Source organism: Penicillium maclennaniae (assembly GCF_028827695.1).
Source record: "Penicillium maclennaniae strain IBT 15551 chromosome Unknown utg000007l:1.0-4884863.0:1.0-4888362.0, whole genome shotgun sequence".
NCBI lineage: Eukaryota > Fungi > Ascomycota > Eurotiomycetes > Eurotiales > Aspergillaceae > Penicillium > Penicillium maclennaniae.
The window spans coordinates 2,811,702-2,822,577 of NW_026623219.1; the positions used below are offsets into that span (position 1 = coordinate 2,811,702).

General features: G+C 49.9%; 4 protein-coding genes across 4 annotated transcripts; 2 read left to right on the plus strand and 2 right to left on the minus strand.

The window, feature by feature from the left end:
* Positions 1–703: 703 nt before the first annotated feature.
* Positions 704–4,429, minus strand: N7477_008274 (U2 snRNP complex subunit HSH155; the record flags this gene model as incomplete). The annotated part of the gene is made up of 2 exons (XM_056969937.1): positions 704–4,368; positions 4,420–4,429. The coding sequence occupies 2 exons, from the start codon at positions 4,427–4,429 to the stop codon at positions 704–706; spliced, it is 3,675 nt and encodes a 1,224-aa protein (XP_056819969.1).
* Positions 4,430–5,814: 1,385 nt separating this feature from the next.
* Positions 5,815–6,627, plus strand: N7477_008275 (uncharacterized protein; the record flags this gene model as incomplete). Its single annotated transcript, XM_056969938.1, has 1 exon — positions 5,815–6,627. One exon carries the CDS (start codon positions 5,815–5,817, stop codon positions 6,625–6,627), a length of 813 nt encoding a protein of 270 aa, XP_056819970.1.
* Positions 6,628–6,960: 333 nt separating this feature from the next.
* Positions 6,961–9,262, minus strand: N7477_008276 (uncharacterized protein; the record flags this gene model as incomplete). The annotated part of the gene is made up of 3 exons (XM_056969939.1): positions 6,961–8,685; positions 8,741–8,771; positions 8,829–9,262. The coding sequence occupies 3 exons, from the start codon at positions 9,260–9,262 to the stop codon at positions 6,961–6,963; spliced, it is 2,190 nt and encodes a 729-aa protein (XP_056819971.1).
* Positions 9,263–9,626: 364 nt separating this feature from the next.
* Positions 9,627–10,876, plus strand: N7477_008277 (FAD-dependent oxidoreductase; the record flags this gene model as incomplete). The annotated part of the gene is made up of 2 exons (XM_056969940.1): positions 9,627–10,176; positions 10,227–10,876. 2 exons carry the CDS (start codon positions 9,627–9,629, stop codon positions 10,874–10,876), a joined length of 1,200 nt encoding a protein of 399 aa, XP_056819972.1.

Below are 10,876 nucleotides of genomic sequence, written 5' to 3' on the forward strand. Positions count from 1 at the left end.
CGATTGCAGGGCGTTCAATCTGTTTGATGCGACTGAATTAATCGCTTGGAATCAGATAAGGTTGTTTCTTAATTTCCATCTGACGCGGTGCAATATATCTCTGGCAGGAGATATTATTTGTATAGGGCTAGGATGTTCCAAAAAATACCTATCCACCAACATGCCTGAAGAAAACAATCCATCTGTTCACATCGAATGGTTGTTTGAGCGCCAGTACAGTCGGTACCAATCACAGGACTAGTCTCGTCGCCATCACCTAGGAATTTTCAAAATATATCGGCCGTCGTCGCTTGAAAAGGCTACAACAAATGCAGCCACCAGATGGTGCGACAACCACCGGCCCCATGGAGGTCCCCCGTAACGGTGCCCCGTATCATGTCGACGCCCTCCCCAAGAGCTAAAATCTGACGTGTTTCAGCCCCCCCTCAGGACACTCGGATTCCCGGGATCGCTCTCAAAAGTGTCAGCTTCCAAACGACAACCTGGTACATATAGAAGGCAAAAGCACCAATTGACCGGCCTACGAAGTAAAAGATTTTTGAAACCTTAGAATTAGCATTCCCTAGTGACTTTTGAAACTTGATATACAGTCCACCACGCCAAACGTCCTCATCCCTGCATGAAAAGAAAGCGAAAACGAAAGCAACCCCGGGAAGATAGTCATGCATGAGAAGAAACAGATCGGCGAAATACAGGGTCGTCCTTAGACGATAATAGACAACTCCGGACGGTCCAGGCCATCCTCCTCCAGGCTTGGGTAGTATGGGACCATCGCATCGGCTCCTTGCACGTAGGCATCGTTGTATAGGCGCCAATAAGGCGTCCGCACCTTGCGAGCGGGGTGGAATAAGCCCGCCCATACGTAGTTCATGACGACACCGGTACCAACGGACATGCGGATTGCGTCGATGGCTTCAATGATCCGGTCGATGACGTGGGGGCTAGTTTCGAAGATATTGGGGAAGATGAGGTTGAGGAGATGGAGCATGGCGTCTTCGCAGCCGAGACCGACGACGCCAAGCGCAATGTGCTTGACGACACTGGCAGCGGTCTGTCGGTGGACTTGGTCGCGATCGATGAGCGCATCCTCGAGCAGAGGGGTGACGGCGTAGACGTAGTCCTTGGCCATCTCGCCGATGTATTCGAACAAGAAGGACATGGCCTTGAGGACACCGTTTTGCACGTTAAGCTCGGGCACACGATATTCGTTCATCAAAGCCGGAAGAACGGTGAAGGGAGCGCAAGTCTCGGCGACGATACCGATCGCAACGGCTGTGCAAACACGAGACTGACGCTCCTGCACACGGAGGTTGTTGAGAAGGGTAGCTAGGACATCTTGGGGACCGATTGCCTTGGCGATGAAGCCGAAAGTGTTGTTGGCGGCTCGTCGAATACCCTTCTTGTGGGCCTTCAGCATATCGAGTAACTCGAAGCAGATACGCATCCATTCACGAGCGTTGACGGATTCGGGACCACGGTCGGCAATACGACCGACCAGGTCAATGGTATTTTCCTGCACCTTCTCGTGACGGTTTCGCAGAATGGGAGTAAGCCGAGGCAAGAGGTCACGGATAGGGGGCTGCATCTGGTTGATACCGACCACGGTGACGATGGATCGCAGAGCACCTAAGATTGAACCCAGCACCTCGGGGTACTCTTCACCCAAGTATTCGTAGAGCACGATACCAAGCTTGCCCATGAGGGCGTCTTCACCGCACTGCTTCATCACCATCGCAATACGTGAAATAAGATCTGCAGCCTGTTGTCTAACCGTCGCAGACTTGTTGTTCAACCGCCAAAGGATTGTACTGACAATCTGTGGAAGGTATGGCTTGCAGCGCGTGCTCAAAGCATTGACGACAGTGCCGAAGCCGTTCAGAATAATGATGTCTTCAATACTTTGCTCTTGGAATGCGTAGAGAACACCGTCAATAAGTCTCTCCTCTAGCCGCTCAGAGATATCTGCCGCTCCCAAAGAAGCGATCAATTTCTCGACAGTCTCAACAGTCATCTTGCGGTAAGGTTCACTCTCGTCTTTCAAGTTGTTCACAACCCGCTCAAGAATCTCGCCAACTCCGACCTTTTGGCCTAGATCGACAGTTGTGTCCACCACTTGTCGGTAGTTTCGTCGATCGAGAGCCATACGCCTAACCCAGAAACTCTTAAAGAAGTCTGTCAAAACGTGCTCCTTGAGGTAACCGGCGGTAACACCATCTGTGCTAGAGCACTGTGATACGACCTTTAGAACCACCTTCTTCATCTCCTCATCGGGAGATGAGAATTCGCGGAGAAGGATCTCCATGATCTGGCTGGTGTAGTAATTGGCATATTCCTCATCCATGAGAGGAATGATGTAGCCGACAGCCTTCAAGAACGCGGCAAGACCTTTGCCACGCTGCTTGCGGGCGCCAGTCCACAGAGGATTGAGGATCTCATCGAAGCTTTCGATACCGTAAGGGTTGGCGGCTTCGGCCAAAGCGGCCACAGCCAAAGCGGTGACGGTTCTAACCTTAGCCTGCTCATCGCTGAGATTGTCCGAAATGCAATCAACAAGGCCCTTGAGATGCGGAAGAATGGCACAACCCATCAGGATAGGAATTTGCTGAACAATCTTGACACCGGTGTGTCGAGCCTGCCATGACTTCTTGCTGCGACACACAGCACGAAGGAAGGGAAGAAGAGCTGGAATGCCAAGGGCAGAAGCGACAACAGCGAAAGCTCGGGCGGTAGTGTTTCGTACGTATTCGTCGACATGATCGATATCAGGTCGCATGGTACTGATCATAGTGGCGAGACCAGCAGCCTTGGAAAGGTTGGAGATAATTTCCCGACCTTCGACGCGGGCATAATAGTCTTGGTCGATAAGCAGTGGCTCAATGACGACCAAAATTTTATGGACATACGGACGGACCAAGTCGTCCAACTTGTAGAGCACTCGATCAATGACCTTGACTAACAAGTGACGCTCTTGATCCTCCAAAGACTTCTCCATGAGCAAAGGAAGAATTTGGTTGAAAAGAGGACCAGCTCCAAAGTTCCGCGCATTGTCGGTGAGCTGTCGCAAAGCTGTCTTTCGCATAGGTGGTGTACCGTTCTTGACCTTGAGCAGCAATCGCATGATCTTGCGCTCCTTCATCTCCTCAACAGTCATTGAACTCTCCTCACCAGCTTCCATAAGCTTTCCGAAGTAGGCCATATCCTCTGGCTTGAAGAATTGCAGCTCGCCAACACCAGGAATATCGGTCGGAAGCTCTTTGCCCATTGAGCGGATGCTCTCAGGCTCTTGCATCATGAAGCCTCCAACTTGACCCGCACCAGTCATAGGCACCGGTGTAGCCATCATCTTTCTGGCGGGGTTCCGAATTGGAGCATAGCCCGGAGGAGGATCAAGAATCTTGTAGCCCTCGGTAGGCAGCATCATGTCGAGTTCTTCATCGGACCAGGGGGCATTCCGGCCACTCAAGTCGGTTCCAAAGCTTGTGGGGACCATAGCCGCACCACCTTGTGATGGGTGCATAGGAGTGGCAAGCCCATCATGGCCGACAGGGGTTGCTGATGTGAGTGACGGTGCTTGGTCCCATCTCGAGCGGCGCTTGGTGCCCTCATCTCCTGGGGCAGGTGTCTCGTCCCATCGGGACCTCTTGGTCTTCGCCTCGACCTGCTCGCTTTCTGCTCCAGGAGCAGCTTCAGAAGAAACGTCCCAGCGCTTTTTACGTTTTCTGCCGGCGGAATCATCAGCGGTCGAGTCGGCCTGGCCGTCTTCCTTGGCGGTTTCCTCCATCTTCAGAGTAGCCTGGTGGTCAGAGACATCCTCGCCCCGCTCGCGTTTCTCAGCGATCAGCTTCTGGACGCGTTCTTCTTCTTTCTGAATTTCGCGCAGAGCCATGACCTCTCGGTAGGTCTGGCCATTTGAAGCCGCGTCGGCATCGGCGTTGGCAGCAAAGGGGTCGGCGCGCGTCGGAGTCAGACCACCGCGTTCAAATCGTCGCTTCTGATAATCGGTCTCACGATCAGCGATGCGCGCGGCCTTCTCGCGACCCAGGAGGATGTCCTCCTCCTCGACGCCATTTCCCTGTGCCATCTCATCGATTTGACTTCGGGTTGCGGTATACTGACCAACCAAGCTGTGGCCGCCGTTCGCATCTTCCATTTCTTCATCGTCGCCATTTACAGCGATGGAGGTATCATAGCCGCTGAACCTGTCCGCCCCTTCCCGTTCGTACAAAGTGGTATCAAAGGAGTCGGTAAGAGAGGCCTTGGTCGAATTGTCAGTGCGTTGACCGGATGGATCAAAGGTCCTAGAACCTTTCTTGCCAGAGGCAGCAGCATTGCGCTCCGCCTGGAGGCGCCGAACGGCTTCAATATCGGCTGTAGAGGTTGTTAGTACTGGGTCGCAGTGGGGAATACGTGAAGACCTACCGTCGGACATTGTGAAGCAGAGTCAGGTCAAATATGAGGGTTTGTATCGCGACGAATGGCTGGCAGCAGCTACATTCGAGTAAAGTACCGTTGGAACGGCAGCATCGATGGTGGGTAGCTCTTGCTGATGATCCGCGATGGAGTGGAAAATGCACGTCGCCAGCAAAGTCGCGCTAGTTGATGACTAAGAGATAACGACCACGTGACACCACAGCACGGAGATCACTTGTGAGTGTTCTGACATGTGATTTTCACTGCTTGGTCAGTCACTTGACACAGAAACTATCAAGAAGCTGGTATGAGAAATAGGGCTCAGGACTCGGTCCATGTTCCTGCGCATGGAATCATGATGCTTGAGCGGGGAACCCAGGATGCCTTACACGACGTTCGTGGCGCCTCGCGGGCGCTTAGAGACTATTTATGTCACACGTGAAGTGTATCAGCAGAGTGGCCTTAATTGAATTGCTATTTTGATATTCTGGAAAAGGTTATTTAATCCGGCATTCTATTGATAATGTGACCATGAAGAATGGATGTCCTCGTGGTCAACCTTATTTATCATTGCCTGCGCGTGCAGCATTCTAAAACGCTAGATTGCTCGTAAGATGTTGGCCATCTACAACTCCAAGCCTAGCATTGGAATGTGCCATGTGGTTCATATCCTCCAAGGCTGATTTAACACTGCCTCACTTAGATAGACAAACAAAGCTTTAGAGATTGTCCCGAATCCTTCCTGAGCTAATTTATTGTTAGACTTTCGTAGGTAACACTTTGTCGGCGGCTAGCATTAGACTGGGTCGGAGATGTAACATTTCATGGGCGAAGCAGTGTGGTAACATCGAACTTGGCTTCACATTGGCTGTTTTCCATGAGCTAAGAAATCCTTGTTGTAACGGCTAATCTCCGCCTCGCTAAGCTCTGATTTTGAGCCGGGAACCAACAAAGAGACCAACTTTCAGTGCCTATAGTTTGCTAGCTCCGAGATGTCGCCCCAGTTTGCCGGTGCATAGGAAGCTCGCCCCAAGGTTGGTACGTCTAGAGAGATTCTCGAACCATAGTTCGTCTTCGTAAGGTAGACTTATAGATTGATGCTCCCAGTCTCACGGTGATTGAGATAACACTTCTGTTGGCTCACAATCAAGCCTTGTGTGCTATTTCGAGGTGATATTCCCACCTGAAAATATATCTCCACAGTTGTTAGTCCGAATTTGAAAATCATCTGAGCTCTGAAGGTTTCACTTATTTGTGGAGGAGGCCCCTACGTGTTTCTCATTTTGTGCTTGGGACCCTCTAACTTGGACTTCTCCTTCTCAACACTTCTATTACTACGAGTCAGTCTTCCGAAAAAGCATCACCACTCGATTAAAGGAAGAGACTTTCCACCTGGGCATAATCATGCACAGCATTTTATTCGTTGCACTCGTCTTGGCCACGAGCCTGACTGGAGTCTCTGCCCTCCCTGGCCCTCTACGACTTGCCAATGCGTTTTCTCTTATCTCCAACGAGCTCAGAAACACTAGCCTTGGGAACTGCACCTTGGCGAATGCAAACCTCCCGTTGAGCTACACCAAGATCGTGCTCCCTGATCCGTCATCGCATCTGACTCTTAAGTACATTGCCGTGGGTCGCGGAACTCAAAACTACTCTTGCCCATCTACGGATAAATTTTTCCGAGACAAGGCTGCTCCCACAGCAATAGGTGCAGCAGCCACTCTTTTCGATACTTCCTGTGTTGCTTCCACCTCAATGACTCTGCTTCATGAGCTTCCTGCGGTTGCTGCCCGCACTCCTCTAGGATCTCTATCTTTTATGGCGGAGATGGTGAGCAGTACGACAAATTCTTCTGACCTTATCATTGGTGAACATTATTTCGATGCCGCTGGCGAGCCTTTCTTCACCTTGAAACTTGGTGGGGATGATGACTGGATGGTTGGCGAGAAGAATGCATCGGTCTCAGCTCCAGCAAGGGTGTATGGCCCCAAGCCTGAGAGCAAAGATGTTGCTTGGCTGCGACTTGTGCGCAAGAAGGGGAAAGGTATCCAAGTGAGTATCTTGTGGACTAACATAACCACAATAAGATATTTGCTGACCGAATACGAGGAGGTTTATCGAGTTGTGACTTTTGGAGGAAGTGCCCCGTCGACCTGTGCTGGCTTGGACGATACTGTCATCGTAGAGTACGCTGCTGAGTACTGGTTTTATGGATGATCCGACCAGCTGGGCAGTAATGCCTTAATCAGAAGCTTCTTTGACTTCCAAAGAGCATATTAGAGTGGCTCCATACATGTTCTGATATGTCGACTGTCTATAGTCTTGGATTAAGAATAATCTGGCTTTCATCACTATGACTAAATCATGACCTCTGAGTATCGACTTAGAGAACAATTTTTACCATATAACGATCAAACAATGTTGATAGTTGAGATTCTCATGCGTGCTTTGAATATTTAAAGTGATATACAAGCTTACAAGCCCCGACGCTGAAGCCACTAGCTCCCAGGTAGTTCAAAGCAACACCATGGCGTGGCGATTTATCAAGTCTCAAAAGCTGTACCATTTTGAAAGCTCACTAGACTCCCAGTCCATCAGTACCCAGTCAAGTTGACTCAAGTCAACCTCGGACGGGAGATTTCCAAGTCGGTCCGGCCCAGCTCCTGCAAACTCGTTCGACCCTTCACCAAATGACAAGCCGTGACCATCGGATTCCATAGGCATTGGTATGGGCATGGAAAAATCATCGATACTCACGGAGTCATGGAATTTGGCGTTATCATCACTTGTACCTTGGGAAATTCCAGATTTTTCGGCCATACCATCCTGCACGTAAGAGACGATTCTCGGGGGAACTGGGAAATTACCTGACTCCTTGAATCTTGCCTGGTACATATCCCAAGCCGGAAGAACCAGTCTGGTGAATATTTTGAAAAGTGGGCTGGTTATGGGTTGAGAGAAATCAAATCGAGCCTCGAAATTATCACTCATCACTTCCCAGGCCTTTTCAGCCTGGTTGTGAGTAGGCCTCCTTTTAAGATCCTGCAGCAGGTGGATATAAGCTGGAAGGGGGAAATAAAAAGACATGTGCCAGGTGTATCTTCTAGTAAGAGGCGAAGTCATGATCTTAGTGTCACTCTCGAGCATCTCCACTGCATAGAAGACGGCAAAGTCACGCTGCCTTTCGGTTTGCTCCAAGGACGAGCCCAAGATTCTTGAATAGTGTTCCACAAGCCGGCATTTTGCAATGAAATTTCGCGTTGTCCAGATAGTCATGTAGTGAAGTGGATTTTCTGCATTACAGAACTTGAGGTATTTCTCCTCGATCATGCTTTCCAAACCATTCAATTCACTATGTTCAGGACTGAGGCGTTGCTGGGCATCGCTGACGCCAGAGGCAAAGTTCGGACTGTGAGAATCGAGATGAAACTTGGCATGGCGAACGAACTCGCAAAGCTCGCTACGGACGACAACGAAAAGCGCCTCGCTTGTTGTGTTCATGACAAGTGGGGCTCTTTTCATCTCTGATCGAAGGTCGGCATCGTTCACGTTGAGGGGGGGTTTGCAATCCCAGGTAGGAGCAAGTGCAGCGTTTCTGTAATCGGCTAATTCACCGATGCGAGTGTCGAAGATTTTGAATGACCACCAGAGTCGCCTGGCCATTTCAGCTTCAATAGGGTTATACTTCATACAAGCTGCTTCGCTATGAATCCTCATGCGGTATGCGATTCGCATGGCTATGCCAAGCATAGATGACATAGAGCGAGGATCTGTGCTGCGTCCGATGGACACAAGGAAAAGGTAAAACGCGGTCAGGCATTCGCGATCACCGGTTCGCAAATACCCACAATTCAGCAGCGCTTGTTGACAACCGAATTGGTATTTTGTCAGAAGCTCTTCCCTAGATGATTCAAAAGCATCATTACATTCACCGGCTGTGAGACTCATGATCGCAATGGAGTATATGGCGAACAAGAGTGCCTCAAAAGTGGAGCTGATACCAGACAAGTTGCTGGCTGCTTGAATCAGGCGACTCTGCAGACTAGGTGTATGGGTGACTTTGAGCAAAGGGTCGACATTGTCCAGGTAAGTTTGCCAAAGCCGAAATAATTGAACGGGCTCGGGGTGAAGAGTAGAAAGTTCAACTGCTTTCTTGCGCGAACCAAACAGTAGAAGATTGTCCTGATCAGCAAAAAGTTGATCCCATGCCCTCTTCAATCCATTCTGGGTCACTTCGTCATGTGAGGATTCGCTATCATTGGCATGTTGTGGGGACTGTCTTGTTCATTAGTAAAATATTTTTTGGGAGTTGAACAGGAAATCATCATACGCCTTGTGATGTCATAGCATACCACAAATCCCTGGGATGGTCAACAACGTGTAGATACTTACGCATAGAAAAAAAAGATCATGCATACATGGGTTCAGGTGGCTCTTGAGGCTTTTCAGATGTCGCCAAAGATGGAGGGCCTTGGCTCATCGAGTTTGGTTGCCCATCGTCTGTGGCATGACCACTTGCTACTCTGGAAGTCTGACTGATCCCAGAGCTGTCTTGATGGAGTGGATCGAATGGAACCTTGTTCCGGCAGAGTAAATCCTCATACTTGCGGATCCGTTCTAGAAGCTCCCGCTCGGGAAACCGGCGCTTTCGCTGCTGTGGATTCAGCGCTGCTGGGATACACTCTGCCTTGAACTTCAGGCAGTTTGCACAAGGAAACTTCCGATCGCATTTGACTTTGCGCTGCTGACAGAGCACGCAGGCAAGTGGACGTCGAGAATTTGAAGGTCGGAAGGATGCTGAGGGTGGGGCAGATCGTGGGCTAAACTTAGAACCGGGAGACAGACTTGACATACTGTCTACAGCTGAGGGCCATTTACAACAACTTGCTGCACTTCCTCTGATCACGAATCCCGTGTCGTATGCAAAAGAAGCCCTGAAGCCGGGGTTGCAGTTCGGGAAATCCTAAGACCCGAGAGGTGAGGCGTGGTCGCATCATGTGACATTCGGGGACATCTAATGCCCGAGGACGCACCCATTTCTGACAGCGACTGAAATAAGTATAAAAAGCGCTTATTTTCAGTTTTTGGTTGGGTTGAATTCATATCACCTGTCCAAAACTTCATCTGTCGAAGAGATCTCATTTCGATAGCAAGTCGATTGATCAAATTGGCGGCTACCTTCTTGCATCTATACACCTGCTGAACCCGTCCATACCATGTCTTCTCCACCAAGAATTGCGATTGTCGGTGGCGGTCCCGGTGGACTAACTGTTGGCCTCCTGCTCCATCAAAATGGGATCAAGTCTACTATATATGAGCTCCGTCAAAAGCTCACCGACGAAGAACTCGCCAAGCCTTCCGGTATGCTTGACCTCCATGACGAATCAGGTCTTGCTGCCCTCAGAGAGTGTGGGCTATACAATCGATTCCTCCAGCTCACTGGCGAGTGCTCAGAGGCACAAAAGGTCTCTGATAAAGATGGGAATATTATACATGAGGACGACGGAGAGCTGAGTGAACGGCCTGAAATTTCCCGTCATTCTCTCATGAAGCTCTTGAGTTCGCATGTACCAGCCGAAAACATCAAATATGGCCACAAGCTCTTCTCAGCCACAGGTATAACCACGCAGAATGGCACCGAGACACAACTAGACTTTGGTCCCAATGGCAAAGAGCGATTCGATTTAGTAATCGGAGCCGATGGTGCTTGGTCTCAGGTTCGCAACATGCTATCAGACATCAAACCTCAATACGCTGGAATACAGTGTATTGCCACCACATTCGGCATATTTCGACAAAATTTCCACATCTGGCAGACTTTGTTGGGCGAGGCAGCTTCTCCGCGCTTGGCTTCCGACACGGCGTCATGTCTCAGCGCGGGTCACAAGACTCAGCTCGCATCTACATCTTCCTGACAACTGCAGATGAGCACCTCTCAACCTCAGCAGGAATGGAGGATCAGCCTGCTTCAGCTGCAAAGGAATCTCTTCTGAACAATAACGAACTCCTTGGACAATTTGGTCCTAAGATCAAGGAGCTGGTTACTGTTGCATGCGACGAAGAGACAAATGACAATCCGGGGTCTGTGGTGGATATCAAGCCGATGTACACACTGCCAATTGATGTTTCATGGAATCACAACCCAAACGCAACATTAGTCGGAGATGCTGCGCACTTAATGTGTCCCTGGGCTGGTGAAGGAGTCAACCTCGCAATGTGGGATTCACTCTTGCTATCTCATGCCATCATCAAGGCTCACAATGCATCAATGGACAGACAAATCTCATTCCAATCTGCGCTGGATCCATTGATGAAGGATTTCGAGGATGAGATGTTCGTGCGCTCAAAGGAAAAGGCGGAGGAGACTTATAACAACGGCCAGATGATGTTTGGAGAGGATGGAGCCACGGCATTCAGGGATTTCTTCCAAGCAATATATGGTCATTTGAAGGGAGAGGAAAGGTAG